This window comes from Ostrea edulis, chromosome 9, assembly GCF_947568905.1.
Source record: "Ostrea edulis chromosome 9, xbOstEdul1.1, whole genome shotgun sequence".
Taxonomy (NCBI): domain Eukaryota; kingdom Metazoa; phylum Mollusca; class Bivalvia; order Ostreida; family Ostreidae; genus Ostrea; species Ostrea edulis.
The window spans coordinates 72,189,416-72,207,338 of record NC_079172.1 but is presented as its reverse complement, the minus strand read 5'-3'; the positions used below and the strand labels follow the sequence as shown (position 1 = coordinate 72,207,338).

The 17,923-nt window shown below is 34.4% G+C and overlaps 1 protein-coding gene across 2 annotated transcripts; it reads left to right on the top strand.

Annotated features, from left to right (window-relative positions):
- Positions 1-217: 217 nt before the first annotated feature.
- LOC125659571 (monocarboxylate transporter 12-like) lies at positions 218-7,475 on the top strand. 2 transcript variants are annotated; one of them, XR_008798885.1, is made up of 7 exons: positions 218-941; positions 1,080-1,223; positions 1,334-1,588; positions 2,476-2,853; positions 3,343-3,382; positions 4,233-4,358; positions 6,611-6,623. XR_008798885.1 is itself a non-coding variant. In XM_048891283.2 (6 exons), the coding sequence occupies exons 1-6, from the start codon at positions 455-457 to the stop codon at positions 6,814-6,816; spliced, it is 1,596 nt and encodes a 531-aa protein (XP_048747240.2). In that variant the 5' UTR covers positions 218-454; the 3' UTR covers positions 6,817-7,475. The 2 variants fall into 2 exon arrangements, 1 of the variants encoding a protein (XP_048747240.2); XM_048891283.2 differs by lacking the exon at positions 3,343-3,382 and having other exon boundaries at positions 6,611-7,475.
- The last annotated feature ends 10,448 nt before the right edge of the window (positions 7,476-17,923 follow it).

The following is a 17,923-nucleotide window of genomic DNA, read 5'->3' as shown; positions in this document are numbered from 1 at the left end:
TGCGCATTAATTAATCTGTAATTAGATTGGAACGACTAGATCCTTTCCTCAACCCCACAGTATGGGAAAGTAAACAGCTTTGAAAACAAAATCGAAGAAACTAAACTTTGCGTATATACATGTAATACCTATTATTCAACCCATCAAGTATTTAAAAATGTCCACATGATAATACATTGTTGATGCTGCCCTATTTACGTGAAACGTAGGACCGCAGCAAACAGACGTGCTCAGAACTTCCGATGTAAGGAGGGTAACTGCAAAAATTATAACTTATCTTTCTTCATGAATAAATGCAATGTCTTGCTAATTTGAATACGTAGTGTCTCTTCCCTCCATGAGCCCCTCCTGCACACTATATATGGGTGTTATTTATCCCACCTTTTGTCATGCTTTCGATTTTATTGTGGAAGTTTTGAGATTGAATTAAAAATTCACTATCTTCGTTTATTTAATGGAAAAGGAGTTTGGACGTTCAAGGGACTACATCGGGATCACTATACTCGAGGAGGGCGACAGAGACGGCATTTTACAAACCATAACTGTCACAGATGGAGAATACAAAGATGGGCGGAACACGACTCCGGGATGTCCTTCCCTGCACAGTATTAATGAACAACAGCACGCGGAGTACCCCGGGGTGCAGGAGACACGTGAGGACGGGGATGGTTCCAAGTCCTTCTGTCAAGGCCTGTCCCACCTTATCCTCCAGCGGATTCATTTAGCAGAGGAACGACCTTCCGAGCCACAACAAACTGTGGAGAAGGACGGTGGGTTTTGTTGGATGGTGGTCGTCGGCAGTTTCTTTTCGTACTTCCTGTTTGCAGGAACCCGCAGCAGTATGGGCATTGTTCAAGAGGAGTTGGAGAAGACACGGAAAGAGGCCTCCTCTGAATTAGCGTGGACAGGCTCTCTGGTCAATTCGCTTCCTTTGTTACTAGGCATGTACATGTGTTTTATGTTTGTATTGATTTCATTTGAATCTAAAAAAAAAAAATAATAATAATAACATCACTTTGATGTACACATACCTTAAATAGAAAGTATAAATGAAAATACAGTGTATTCTATAATTAAAGCACCCGCTATCTCGGCTTTGACCAAACTCACTTCCTGTGGATTTCTGTCGTCTGCTGGCGGAGTGATTACTTCTGCTGGATTTCTATTGGTCACGTTTACCAATTCTCCCCCTCTGACTCTCGTCGGGTTGGGTCTATTTCCAGGTATATTCATATGAAATGGATTTTTTTTAATGTCCAATAAATGTATATATTTTTTTCTTTATCCTCCCGGATGTAATGTACAATTTTATAATACAGAATTCTTTCAACAGGTCTGGGGCTAGGTTTGATGATAATCTCTTCTACATTTATGGTCAGTGATTGCTTTGAGAAAAAAAGAGGTTTTGCAATAGCTCTAAGTGTAGCCGGCGGCGGGCTGGGCTTCATCGTGTTTCCAATGATGTTCTCAGTTCTGGTCAGCCTTTACGGCCTTCAGGGAACCCTCCTGGTGTGCTCCGCTCTCTATCTCAATGGAATTCTCTTCGGTTTCATCTACCGACAAGTGCAAAACCAGCCCAAGAAAGCGGGTAACGTTTCTCTCTTCGTGTATTTTTAACGTACACACTTTTGATATCTGATATTTGAATAATCTATAATATACTGAATGAGAAAGCAGTCATCTGATGCCAAAGTTTTCTTCGGTTTCATCTACCGACAAGTGCAAAACCAAAAAACTTTCTAAACGTAAGTAGAATTTTAAAAAAAATTGTGATTTGAATATCTATTCTTCCTTAATTATTCTTTTTTCACTTAAAACTGTGAATCCTCACGGTCTTTTAGTTAATACCTGTGTACACAATTCTAGAAACTTCGCAAGCATAACCTGTCAGCACAACTACCGGCTCCAGTGACGGTAGAAGAAAGTAATGCACATACTTAGCGTAACGACAGCTGAACAATTGTTTACTACATTATTAGATAACGAAGCTAAATCATGGATATCTCAAAAACTTCACGTTCAAGGCTAAGAATTTTCTCATTATTGAAATTTTAAAAAATACCTGTAATTATGTTATTACGAAAATCCCTAAGTTTTGCGGGTGAGGAGAGATGGGTCGGAGAACTTTGGTTTTGTTATTAGACGCACGATTGATATATGTTTAACACTTGTATAACCATCTTTCGTTAGCCAAACGTTTCGTGATACGCTTATCTCTTCACAAACTCCTAGAAACTCTTGACTTACGAAGATGAGGCAAGGATGTGTGAGGAGATTAACGGGCGTATTAGAAACTCTTTATCTAGTGAAGGTGAAAAGTATGTTTGTTCAAAAATAATGTCATTTAAAGTTTCAACGACGTGTACTTCGTTATTTATACATCACGTACGTATAAGAGGTAATTTTGATTTATACAGGTATTGGTCACCCAAGATGACGCGGATTAAATCTGGTAAATTGAAATTATATTTTCAGAGAAGGAATCGGTGTTCTCGGAGATTAAGAGGACACTTTGTGACACAGATTCCATGCGGTCTCCTAATTGCGTTTCACTGACGTTTTCAACCTTGATGTTTGGAGTCTCTGATACCATTCCGTTCCTGTTTCTGCCATCGAAAGCGATAGACATGAATCTCTCGCGAGAATTATCAGCTATGTTGATTTCCACCATCGGTTTTACAAGCATCACCGGAAGGATCGGGATCGGAATACTCACTGGAAAATCACAACATAGGCGGCTAATATCCTTCATCTTGGCATTCCTTGTTTGTTCGGCCTCCATGGCAATTTATGCCCGCGCAAATACATACATCATTTTCATCGTTGGCAGTTGCTGTTTTGGGGTTTCAACAGGTTTAGATTTCATTTTTCATTCTTTAGCCTTTGATATTTTTAAAAGTTGTAATGATAGACATTTTTTCACGAACGCGTTGCAGTTGTGTACAATGCTCGTATGAATACAGAACTATTTAATATACATGTTCTAGTATAGTACGTCTATTTTAACGGTTGAATATTCCGAAAGAAATGAAAGTAGAATGTAAATTTAAATTTAAGAAATAGATTTCATTTTTCAAAATACATGAGGATATGAACTGCATCGCTTAACACCGGTATACTTTTCATGAACCGCTATAGCGCTTCCTAAAGTATGTCAGCGTGAAGCAGCACAATGCATACCCTTCTATACTTTAAAAAAAAATGGAATTTATTGCTTAAATAAACTATATATTAGTATCGTTATACATTTTAAATCGTTCAATGATTTGCAAGGGATTGTGATATTCATTTCATCAGTGTTTCACTGTTTTGCTATGCATCTAAACATTAGATTTGTTTCAGAGCGAATGCTAGCGCACAAGATGGCCCGCACACTTTAATGGTATGATAACGGAAGTAAAACAAAAACAAACCATAATTCTCTCTCGAGAAACAATATATGATTTTAAAATTTTAATTTGACTCTTCACTTTCTATAATCATATATTAAGTTAATACTTAAAAAATTGTCTTAATACGAGTTTTCCTTTTCACAGAAGTTTTGAATAAGAATTGAACAAACTATAGATTCAATGATCATTTTCAATATTACTGAGAATCACAGATACAGGAGTAGTTGATGATTAAATACCTGTAAACACTTAACGATATTGCTGATGATTAAATACCTGTGAACACTTAACTATATTGCTCTGAGACATGTATACCAAGAGTAGCCCACACTGACAATGTATCCATGACAAGTCTGATCATGAAACTTAACAAACTTAAAGGGGCATTAGCTGTGAAAGTGATGACAACCATTTTTTTCTCCTCTCAGAAACTCTCAATGGCAGAGAAATATGTCAATGACTAATAACAACATTTATTTTGTACAAAAACAAGACAAGCCTAATAAAACTGTGTTTGATAACCGCTTTTGATGTAAAGAAATATATTGTTATAAGAAAGAATTATTGGCTTGCAAGTCGATAATTATTGAATACCAAAAATTACACATTCATGTGCCTGCTTTGAGGTTTAAAAGTGTTTGAGATCATCAAATACTGGTGTTACATGTTTGACTGAAGTATATAATATAGAGCAATTTTCATTGAATTCAAATTTTGATGACAACATGCCAGCTAATGCCCCTTTGATTTTAGTGTACAAATGTATATAATTCCTACAGACATGTCTCTATGGTGAAAGCGATAGCTTCATTCTAACTGGCGGTTGTTTGCATACATTAGGGTGCCTGTACAGCCTACTTCCGGTTATCCTAATTGACATGTTTGGTGTCGAGAAGTTCCCTACCAGTTTTGGAGCGAACAATCTAAGTTTTGGTGTCGGGTCTCTAATAGCCGGACCAATGACAAGTAAGTATTTTATTCACTGTCATTATATCTAAGCACTCGAAAACAGTCGATATTATACAGCCTCCTTAATTTGTGAACTCGATCAAGCACATTTAATATATAGGATGATGGCTTGTCAATGAACTCGTTCTAATGGCTCTTCTAACTTCATACAGAAAAGTTCGGCTGGCTCTTTAGGAGAAACATTATTTCATGGAAACTTGCTTCTTCGGTGCAGACAATGTCCTTTCATAAAAATGTGGACTGAGACAATGGATAAAATGATGCACGTACATGAATATTGTTTAACGTCCCTCGCGAGAATATTTCACTCAAATGGTGCACTTACATAAAAATGTGGTCTGAGACAATAGGAAAAAAATAATGCCCTTGCATGAAAATATGGACTGAGACAATAAATAAAATAAATCCCATGGGCACAAATTGTGCTCCTTTGTTAGCTGACCTGTTTTTATATTCATATGAAGCAGAATCTATTCAAAAACTTCTACGTGAGAAAAAAAAATCTCTTACTGTGGCCTTCAATTCGACATTTAGATATATCGACGACGTTTTATCGATTAACAAGTATAACTTTCATTTATATGTAGATTCGATATATCACTGTGAGCTCAAAATAAAAGACACCACAGAGTCGTCCACTTCTGCTTCATACTTAGACATGTTATTGAAAGTATATATTAACGGCAAACTAACAACTCAACATTATGACGAACGGGATGATTTCAGCTTTCCATATTTATGAAGCAATATTCCACTATCACCTGCATATGTTGTTTATATCTCTCAACTGATTCGATACGCAAAAGCTTGTTCTCCATATGGTCAGCTTTTAAATCAAGGCAAGCTACTGACAAACAAGTTGATGGTTCAGGGGTTTCAACAGTCTCGTTTTAAAATCAGCATTTTGAAAATTTTATGGTCGTTATAGCGATCTAGTTTGCCAATACAACCTATCGGTGGGTCAAATGCTGTCTGATGTGTTTCATACCGATTGTTAGACCGTTCTTGGCACATTGATTTTGACTACGGATAACTTCGTTTACCTGATCAAAATATAGGACTGACGGCGGGTGTGAACAGTCGACAGGGGGTGCTTACTCCTCCTAGGCACCTGATCACACCTCTGGTATATCCATGGGTCCGTGTTTGTCAACTATCTATTTTGTATTGCTTATAGGCGTTATCAGATTGATCAATGTTCATTATCTTCACCTTACATAAAAATGTGGACTGAGACAATAGATAAAATAATGCACTTACAATGTACATAAGTTGACTGAGGCAATTCGGATAGAGGTTTTGAAGGACACCATGAACAAGATCCACAGATAAATGCATCACATTGACAGCAGTCAAAAAGCGTACATTACATTGGATACCATTACTCAAAGTCCCTAATAATGAAACAAGATTTTCCTGAATATAGTCTATAATAGTAATCTCGGTAGAGATTCGGCTCGACTGAATATTTAAACTGACACCTTCACCAAATTCTGAAGCAGTCCTTCTTAATTCATATCCAGCTTCGGTCGGTTCCTGCAATCAATGTGCACTTAAGTGACACTGTTGTTCGCTTCAAATAACTTAGTTGACTGTTTAAGTTAAATCTCTATCACTACATTGTACATGTATTAATTTTGCATTTCTTACCGGGTAGGTATGAAAATCCCAAAATGGTTTTAGTCGATAAATTTTCTGTTCAAATGAAGACTTCCATGGCGCAATATTTTATCTCCCGAAATGAAGAGTTCCTATCGGGTGACATTCCCCCATCAAATCGAAACATTTTAGAAAACACGCAGAAAGCGCGTAAGGAATATCATTGGGTAAAATCTTATGAAAATGTGTCGCGTAGGTTTTATGCTTTGACAACACTTAAGTAATTGTGCCATAGAGGTCCCTGCCAAACATAAATAAATCATAACATCAGAACTTTCTAAACCAAGTTATGTTTTACAATAAACTATAAATGTCCAATTCAATATATAGAAAATTTGTCTCCGAAACTCAAACTCTCTCTCTATCTCTCTGTCTCTTTCTCAGACGTAGATAACTTTGAAAATCAATTATTTTGTGCGGACCAAAGTAGTCAAGATATGTGTATGTAGTTTTCTTAATGAGTTCAAAGGTAAAAAAGGAACATGTAAAAGCATAGACTAATTTGATTCATAATCATGTATAATCGTGCGCAGTGTTTCGTATACTACTATTAGTAATTTGTTTTCATCAATTTTAAATACACTTTTCAGATGCGCTGTCTGCGTTAGTGCTGGACATTGACTTGCCGTTTTACATCGCCGGGGTAGCCATGCTGCTAGGAGCCTTGTCTTTAGTCTTCACCAACCCCTCCTTGAAAAGAACAAAACCCACCGCAACGAGTGCTTCATCTGGCTCGAGTGGGGACCAAGTCTTCACCATAAGTAATACGTCTCCTGTCGGGGCACCTGCTGCTTAGAAATAAAACAAATGTGTGTGTGTGTGTGTGTGTGTGTGTGTGTGTGTGTGTGTGTGTGTGTTGTCACCTATATATGACTTGTATCTCACCGTTAAACTCTATACTAACCAGTTACGTGTACCCAAGACTATATATGCAACTGCTCTGATTGTGTCCGCAATTACATCCTGTATACGATTTGAAATCTGTAGGAATCACCTTTATCCGTCTAGTGTACAGTTTTAGTGACAGAGTGATAGTCTGAATATGATATGTACTTTCAAATGTAATTTTAAAATCCGTACTGCAATGAAAATGATATACTGTATTGTAATTCTTACAAGGTATAAAAATGGACATGCAGAAAAAAAATGGGCAAAGTTTCGCAGTCTTTCTAGACAAGTGGCATGTAACAGTGAAACTGATAGCCTCGCTCTCGTGTTGTACATGTGCACCGTCCCGCGCCCCAGTCAAGGCCGAGGAATGGACAGTGCACTTTAATGCTGTATGGCGCAGTGCGGCAACATATTATTTATACTTCATGTATATCTTTCATTATGTATTTATATGGCAGGAATTTGTTGTATCATTTATCGTCAATGAGTAGTAAGCAGAGTTATATACATGTATCATAATGACGTTGATATATAACATTGATACGCAATAAACATTAAAGGACACATCTCGTGTTTTCAAAGTATACAAAATCAACTGCATTTTGTCTTCCTTATGCTTATAGAAATTAATTGTAATAATTCGTTCGCCGAAATATTGCGATAACTAGAGTAAAGCTGTGTGACATAAAAACCTTGAACTTGACCATATGTCCTTGGATCAGGTCCTAATACAGCCTCAGTTAACATGAAAATCTGTTATAAGCATGAAATCTAAATGTTTCTTCATTACTTGATATGGCCAGGACAGAGTTTGTATTTTCTAAAAAGTGAACTTGACAATGGGTCAAGGCCAGGACATATTCTTTGATCATATGACGCGTGTATGTGAGATTAAATTCTTTCAGCATTTAACTTTTCAGTCCCAATAATGAAGAAAAAATTACTATTCAAATTTATGAAATTTATGGCTCAGGACATACAATAAAGGTTTATAGCTGTTACCAATATTTTATCATACAACAAAATTATGATAGCATAATATTCAGACTGAAGAGAATAATTCATCGAGTTTGAATTATTTATACATACAAATCAAATAAATTGCTCTCAAATCTTGAATATTTTATTAAACTTTAATATCGATCTGCGTAAATACATGTAGGTATATTATGTACACAGTGCGCACAGAAGTCGTGCATGAATTTCACGCCAGCGGCACGTGCCGAAGTTACATAATTTGGACCAAGAGTTCTGAATCAATGTTTAATCAAAGTCATTGTTTTTAAACAATAAAACAACAAATCATTTGAAATGAGACTGATCGGCCATGGGTTTCTGAATATTCTATACGCATGTTTAGATTTGGTTTAATCATGATTATAAACTATTGATTTCAAAACATGTTCAGAAATAATTTGTTATGTTTGTAAAATGTATCCATTTTCTTTTTCACAACGAAGAATTTGAGTAAAGCTTGTGTGTTCAGTTAAAGTAGTGTGAAATCACAGATCGCTAGTCCAGCAGCGATGAATCTCCGATATTAAACACACATTCAATTAGACATGATTGAGAAACGAACTGTATATTAAATTGCAGATTTTAAGATTGATGCCTGACTCAATGCTCTAGAGTTTTGAATTTAAAACAAATCAAACGTAAGACCAGGGACGTATAAACAAGTATATACATCCCCGGAAAGGCTGAATTATTCGAAAAATCCAATATGATCAAAAACATAACATTCTGTATTATATTTAGGACGACAATGTTTACTTTGTGTACATGCCCTGATTCACATGCGATGGTTCCTCGAGGCGGTTACGTAATTGTAAACAAAAACAAACCCCGCGGTGTATGTAAGATGCGTGTAGTTAATGACTGAGTTATTCTATGCTTGAAGGTTTGTTTCTTCAATTAAATATATCGTTGTTTTAATAACAATCGTAAAAGAGATAACCTTTTCCTCTTTTTTTCTTTGGAACGATTGTTTATATTAAAGCTACTAAATAATAATAAAAAAAAAAGTTGTCGATAGATGATTTTTAAAGGAACCATAGATCACGTTAAAATCTTATTTTAAAAGAATATTAGCATTTCATGAAGTCAGATTTATCAATTAAAGCAAGTTTATTTAAGTTATACGCATATTCCCCCCCCCCCCTTCACCTACCTAATGATACGGTTACCTGTTTGCGGGTCAAGCTTTTTACTTATATATAACACAATACTCGAGCAAAATATTATGTTTATGAGATCAATAAGATATTAAAGAACAACTTTTCCAGCAAAAGCAAAAGGGGGAAAAAAGAATAATAAGAATAATCTTAACCAACACAATCAGTAGGTCTTCCGTTGTTACGGAAGACCTTAATTAGCCACAATACGGCTAAGCCCCGATTTCAAAAAGCCTAGAACTTTAATTAGTTAGGTAGTCACGTGGAACCGTGACGTCATATGCGACCTTTGTCGATCAACTTGTAAAAGTAGTGTTAGATATTTTTAAAAACTCGGGTTTAAGGGGCCTGATTTATTTACCATGGATAACATTTATTTCGATGTTGACAACTTTCCCCGAGTCTTATATCTTTTAACCACCAAATAGCAAAATTATACATGTATATTAGACACAGAAAATAACACAGTGTAGATTATATAGACAGTGAAAATAACACAGTGTAGATTGTATAGACAGTGAAAATAACACAGTGTAGATTATATAGACAGTGAAAATAACACAGTGTAGATTGTATAGACAGTGAAAATAACACAGTGTAGATTATATAGACAGTGAAAATAACACAGTGTAGATTATATAGACAGTGAAAATAACACAGTGTAGATTGTATAGACAGTGAAAATAACACAGTGTAGATTGTATAGACAGTGAAAATAACAGTTACACAGTGTAGATTGTATAGACAGTGAAAATAACAGTCACACAGTGTAGATTGTATAGACAGTGAAAATAACAGTTACACAGTGTAGATTATATAGACAGTGAAAATAACAGTCACACAGTGTAGATTATATAGACAGTGAAAATAACAGTTACACAGTGTAGATTATAGACAGTGAGAATAACAGTCACACAGTGTAGATTGTATAGACACAGAAAATAACAGTCACACAGTGTAGATTATAGACACAGAAAATAACAGTCACACAGTGTAGATTATAGACAGTGAAAATAACAGTCACACAGTGTAGATTGTATAGACAGTGAAAATAACACAGTGTAGATTGTATAGACAGTGAAAATAACACAGTGTAGATTGTATAGACACAGAAAATAACAGTCACACAGTGTAGATTATATAGACAGTGAAAATAACAGTCACACAGTGTAGATTATATAGACAGTGAAAATAACAGTCACACAGTGTAGATTGTATAGACAGTGAAAATAACACAGTGTAGATTGTATAGACAGTGAAAATAACAGTCACACAGTGTAGATTGTATAGACAGTGAAAATAACAGTTACACAGTGTAGATTGTATAGACACAGAAAATAACAGTCACACAGTGTAGATTATAGACACAGAAAATAACAGTTACACAGTGTAGATTATATAGACACAGAAAATAACAGTCACACAGTGTAGATTATATAGACAGTGAAAATAACAGTCACACAGTGTAGATTGTATAGACAGTGAAAATAACACAGTGTAGATTATATAGACAGTGAAAATAACAGTCACACAGTGTAGATTGTATAGACAGTGAAAATAACAGTCACACAGTGTAGATTATAGACAGTGAAAATAACAGTCACACAGTGTAGATTATAGACACAGAAAATAACAGTCACACAGTGTAGATTGTATAGACAGTGAAAATAACAGTCACACAGTGTAGATTATAGACACAGAAAATAACAGTCACACAGTGTAGATTGTATAGACAGTGAAAATAACAGTCACACAGTGTAGATTGTATAGACAGTGAAAATAACAGTTACACAGTGTAGATTATAGACACAGAGAATAACACAGTGTAGATTGTATAGACAGTGAAAATAACAGTCACACAGTGTAGATTATATAGACAGTGAAAATAACAGTCACACAGTGTAGATTATAGACACAGAAAATAACAGTCACACAGTGTAGATTATATAGACACAGAAAATAACAGTCACACAGTGTAGATTATAGACAGTGAAAATAACAGTCACACAGTGTAGATTATAGACACAGAAAATAACAGTCACACAGTGTAGATTGTATAGACAGTGAAAATAACAGTCACACAGTGTAGATTATAGACACAGAAAATAACAGTCACACAGTGTAGATTGTATAGACAGTGAAAATAACAGTCACACAGTGTAGATTGTATAGACAGTGAAAATAACAGTTACACAGTGTAGATTATAGACACAGAGAATAACACAGTGTAGATTGTATAGACAGTGAAAATAACAGTCACACAGTGTAGATTATAGACACAGAAAATAACAGTCACACAGTGTAGATTGTATAGACAGTGAAAATAACAGTCACACAGTGTAGATTATAGACACAGAAAATAACAGTCACACAGTGTAGATTGTATAGACAGTGAAAATAACAGTCACACAGTGTAGATTATAGACACAGAAAATAACAGTCACACAGTGTAGATTGTATAGACACAGAAAATAACAGTTACACAGTGTAGATTATAGACACAGAAAATAACAGTCACACAGTGTAGATTATAGACACAGAAAATAACAGTTACACAGTGTAGATTATAGACACAGAAAATAACAGTCACACAGTGTAGATTATATAGACAGTGAAAATAACAGTCACACAGTGTAGATTATATAGACAGTGAAAATAACAGTCACACAGTGTAGATTGTATAGACAGTGAAAATAACAGTCACACAGTGTAGATTATAGACACAGAAAATAACAGTCACACAGTGTAGATTGTATAGACACAGAAAATAACAGTTACACAGTGTAGATTGTATAGACAGTGAAAATAACAGTCACACAGTGTAGATTGTATAGACAGTGAAAATAACAGTCACACAGTGTAGATTGTATAGACAGTGAAAATAACAGTTACACAGTGTAGATTGTATAGACAGTGAAAATAACACAGTGTAGATTGTATAGACAGTGAAAATAACAGTCACACAGTGTAGATTATATAGACAGTGAGAATAACAGTCACACAGTGTAGATTATAGACACAGAAAATAACAGTCACACAGTGTAGATTATAGATAGTGAAAATAACAGTCACACAGTGTAGATTATAGACACAGAAAATAACACAGTGTAGATTGTATAGACAGTGAAAATAACAGTCACACAGTGTAGATTATATAGACAGTGAAAATAACAGTCACACAGTGTAGATTGTATAGACAGTGAAAATAACAGTCACACAGTGTAGATTATATAGACAGTGAAAATAACAGTCACACAGTGTAGATTATATAGACACAGAAAATAACAGTCACACAGTGTAGATTGTATAGACAGTGAAAATAACAGTTACACAGTGTAGATTATATAGACACAGAAAATAACAGTCACACAGTGTAGATTATATAGACAGTGAGAATAACAGTCACACAGTGTAGATTATAGACACAGAAAATAACAGTCACACAGTGTAGATTATAGACACAGAAAATAACAGTCACACAGTGTAGATTATAGACAGTGAAAATAACAGTCACACAGTGTAGATTATATAGACAGTGAAAATAACAGTCACACAGTGTAGATTGTATAGACAGTGAAAATAACAGTCACACAGTGTAGATTATAGACACAGAAAATAACAGTCACACAGTGTAGATTGTATAGACACAGAAAATAACAGTTACACAGTGTAGATTATATAGACAGTGAAAATAACAGTCACACAGTGTAGATTATATAGACACAGAAAATAACAGTCACACAGTGTAGATTGTATAGACAGTGAAAATAACAGTCACACAGTGTAGATTATAGACACAGAAAATAACAGTCACACAGTGTAGATTGTATAGACAGTGAAAATAACAGTCACACAGTGTAGATTATAGACACAGAAAATAACAGTCACACAGTGTAGATTGTATAGACAGTGAAAATAACAGTCACACAGTGTAGATTGTATAGACAGTGAAAATAACAGTTACACAGTGTAGATTATATAGACACAGAAAATAACAGTCACACAGTGTAGATTGTATAGACAGTGAAAATAACACAGTGTAGATTATATAGACAGTGAAAATAACAGTCACACAGTGTAGATTATATAGACAGTGAGAATAACAGTCACACAGTGTAGATTATAGACACAGAAAATAACAGTCACACAGTGTAGATTATAGATAGTGAAAATAACAGTCACACAGTGTAGATTATACATAGTGAAAATAACAGTCACACAGTGTAGATTGTATAGACAGTGAAAATAACAGTCACACAGTGTAGATTGTATAGACAGTGAAAATAACAGTTACACAGTGTAGATTATATAGACAGTGAAAATAACAGTCACACAGTGTAGATTATATAGACAGTGAGAATAACAGTCACACAGTGTAGATTATAGACACAGAAAATAACAGTCACACAGTGTAGATTGTATAGACAGTGAAAATAACAGTCACACAGTGTAGATTGTATAGACAGTGAAAATAACAGTCACACAGTGTAGATTGTATAGACAGTGAAAATAACACAGTGTAGATTGTATAGACAGTGAAAATAACAGTCACACAGTGTAGATTATAGACAGTGAAAATAACAGTCACACAGTGTAGATTATATAGACAGTGAAAATAACAGTCACACAGTGTAGATTGTATAGACAGTGAAAATAACAGTCACACAGTGTAGATTGTATAGACACAGAAAATAACACAGTGTAGATTGTATAGACAGTGAAAATAACAGTCACACAGTGTAGATTATATAGACAGTGAAAATAACAGTCACACAGTGTAGATTGTATAGACAGTGAAAATAACAGTCACACAGTGTAGATTGTATAGACAGTGAAAATAACAGTTACACAGTGTAGATTATATAGACACAGAAAATAACAGTCACACAGTGTAGATTATATAGACAGTGAAAATAACAGTCACACAGTGTAGATTATAGACACAGAAAATAACAGTCACACAGTGTAGATTATAGACAGTGAAAATAACAGTCACACAGTGTAGATTGTATAGACACAGAAAATAACAGTTACACAGTGTAGATTGTATAGACAGTGAAAATAACACAGTGTAGATTGTATAGACAGTGAAAATAACACAGTGTAGATTGTATAGACAGTGAAAATAACAGTTACACAGTGTAGATTGTATAGACACAGAAAATAACAGTTACACAGTGTAGATTATAGACACAGAAAATAACACAGTGTAGATTGTATAGACAGTGAAAATAACAGTCACACAGTGTAGATTATATAGACAGTGAAAATAACAGTTACACAGTGTAGATTATATAGACAGTGAAAATAACAGTCACACAGTGTAGATTATATAGACAGTGAAAATAACAGTCACACAGTGTAGATTGTATAGACAGTGAAAATAACACAGTGTAGATTATATAGACAGTGAAAATAACAGTCACACAGTGTAGATTGTATAGACAGTGAAAATAACAGTCACACAGTGTAGATTATAGACAGTGAAAATAACAGTCACACAGTGTAGATTATAGACACAGAAAATAACAGTCACACAGTGTAGATTGTATAGACAGTGAAAATAACAGTCACACAGTGTAGATTATAGACACAGAAAATAACAGTCACACAGTGTAGATTGTATAGACAGTGAAAATAACAGTCACACAGTGTAGATTGTATAGACAGTGAAAATAACAGTTACACAGTGTAGATTATAGACACAGAGAATAACACAGTGTAGATTGTATAGACAGTGAAAATAACAGTCACACAGTGTAGATTGTATAGACAGTGAAAATAACAGTCACACAGTGTAGATTATATAGACAGTGAAAATAACAGTCACACAGTGTAGATTGTATAGACAGTGAAAATAACAGTCACACAGTGTAGATTATATAGACACAGAAAATAACAGTCACACAGTGTAGATTATATAGACAGTGAAAATAACAGTCACACAGTGTAGATTGTATAGACAGTGAAAATAACAGTCACACAGTGTAGATTATATAGACAGTGAAAATAACAGTCACACAGTGTAGATTGTATAGACAGTGAAAATAACACAGTGTAGATTATATAGACAGTGAAAATAACAGTCACACAGTGTAGATTGTATAGACAGTGAAAATAACAGTCACACAGTGTAGATTATAGACAGTGAAAATAACAGTCACACAGTGTAGATTATAGACACAGAAAATAACAGTCACACAGTGTAGATTGTATAGACAGTGAAAATAACAGTCACACAGTGTAGATTATAGACACAGAAAATAACAGTCACACAGTGTAGATTGTATAGACAGTGAAAATAACAGTCACACAGTGTAGATTGTATAGACAGTGAAAATAACAGTTACACATTGTAGATTATAGACACAGAGAATAACACAGTGTAGATTGTATAGACAGTGAAAATAACAGTCACACAGTGTAGATTATAGACACAGAAAATAACAGTCACACAGTGTAGATTGTATAGACAGTGAAAATAACAGTCACACAGTGTAGATTATAGACACAGAAAATAACAGTCACACAGTGTAGATTGTATAGACAGTGAAAATAACAGTCACACAGTGTAGATTATAGACACAGAAAATAACAGTCACACAGTGTAGATTGTATAGACACAGAAAATAACAGTTACACAGTGTAGATTATATAGACAGTGAGAATAACAGTCACACAGTGTAGATTGTATAGACAGTGAAAATAACAGTTACACAGTGTAGATTATAGACAGTGAAAATAACAGTTACACAGTGTAGATTATAGACAGTGAAAATAACAGTCACACAGTGTAGATTATAGACAGTGAAAATAACAGTCACACAGTGTAGATTATATAGACAGTGAAAATAACAGTCACACAGTGTAGATTGTATAGACAGTGAAAATAACAGTCACACAGTGTAGATTATATAGACACAGAAAATAACACAGTGTAGATTATATAGACAGTGAAAATAACAGTCACACAGTGTAGATTGTATAGACAGTGAAAATAACAGTCACACAGTGTAGATTATATAGACACAGAGAATAACACAGTGTAGATTATATAGACAGTGAAAATAACAGTCACACAGTGTAGATTATATAGACACAGAAAATAACAGTCACACAGTGTAGATTATATAGACAGTGAAAATAACAGTCACACAGTGTAGATTGTATAGACAGTGAAAATAACAGTCACACAGTGTAGATTATAGACACAGAAAATAACAGTCACACAGTGTAGATTGTATAGACACAGAAAATAACAGTTACACAGTGTAGATTGTATAGACAGTGAAAATAACAGTCACACAGTGTAGATTGTATAGACAGTGAAAATAACAGTTACACAGTGTAGATTATATAGACAGTGAAAATAACAGTTACACAGTGTAGATTATATAGACAGTGAAAATAACAGTCACACAGTGTAGATTGTATAGACAGTGAAAATAACACAGTGTAGATTATATAGACAGTGAAAATAACAGTTACACAGTGTAGATTATATAGACACAGAAAATAACAGTCACACAGTGTAGATTGTATAGACAGTGAAAATAACACAGTGTAGATTGTATAGACAGTGAAAATAACAGTCACACAGTGTAGATTATATAGACAGTGAGAATAACAGTCACACAGTGTAGATTATAGACACAGAAAATAACAGTCACACAGTGTAGATTATAGATAGTGAAAATAACAGTCACACAGTGTAGATTATAGACACAGAAAATAACACAGTGTAGATTGTATAGACAGTGAAAATAACAGTCACACAGTGTAGATTATATAGACAGTGAAAATAACAGTTACACAGTGTAGATTATAGACACAGAAAATAACAGTCACACAGTGTAGATTGTATAGACAGTGAAAATAACAGTCACACAGTGTAGATTATATAGACAGTGAGAATAACAGTCACACAGTGTAGATTATAGACACAGAAAATAACAGTCACACAGTGTAGATTATAGACACAGAAAATAACAGTCACACAGTGTAGATTATAGACAGTGAAAATAACAGTCACACAGTGTAGATTATATAGACAGTGAAAATAACAGTCACACAGTGTAGATTGTATAGACAGTGAAAATAACAGTCACACAGTGTAGATTATAGACACAGAAAATAACAGTCACACAGTGTAGATTGTATAGACACAGAAAATAACAGTCACACAGTGTAGATTGTATAGACAGTGAAAATAACAGTTACACAGTGTAGATTATATAGACAGTGAAAATAACAGTCACACAGTGTAGATTATATAGACACAGAAAATAACAGTCACACAGTGTAGATTGTATAGACAGTGAAAATAACACAGTGTAGATTATATAGACACAGAAAATAACAGTTACACAGTGTAGATTGTATAGACAGTGAAAATAACACAGTGTAGATTGTATAGACAGTGAAAATAACAGTTACACAGTGTAGATTATATAGACAGTGAGAATAACAGTCACACAGTGTAGATTATAGACACAGAAAATAACAGTCACACAGTGTAGATTATAGATAGTGAAAATAACAGTCACACAGTGTAGATTATACATAGTGAAAATAACAGTCACACAGTGTAGATTGTATAGACAGTGAAAATAACAGTCACACAGTGTAGATTGTATAGACAGTGAAAATAACAGTTACACAGTGTAGATTATATAGACAGTGAAAATAACAGTCACACAGTGTAGATTATATAGACAGTGAGAATAACAGTCACACAGTGTAGATTATAGACACAGAAAATAACAGTCACACAGTGTAGATTGTATAGACAGTGAAAATAACAGTCACACAGTGTAGATTGTATAGACAGTGAAAATA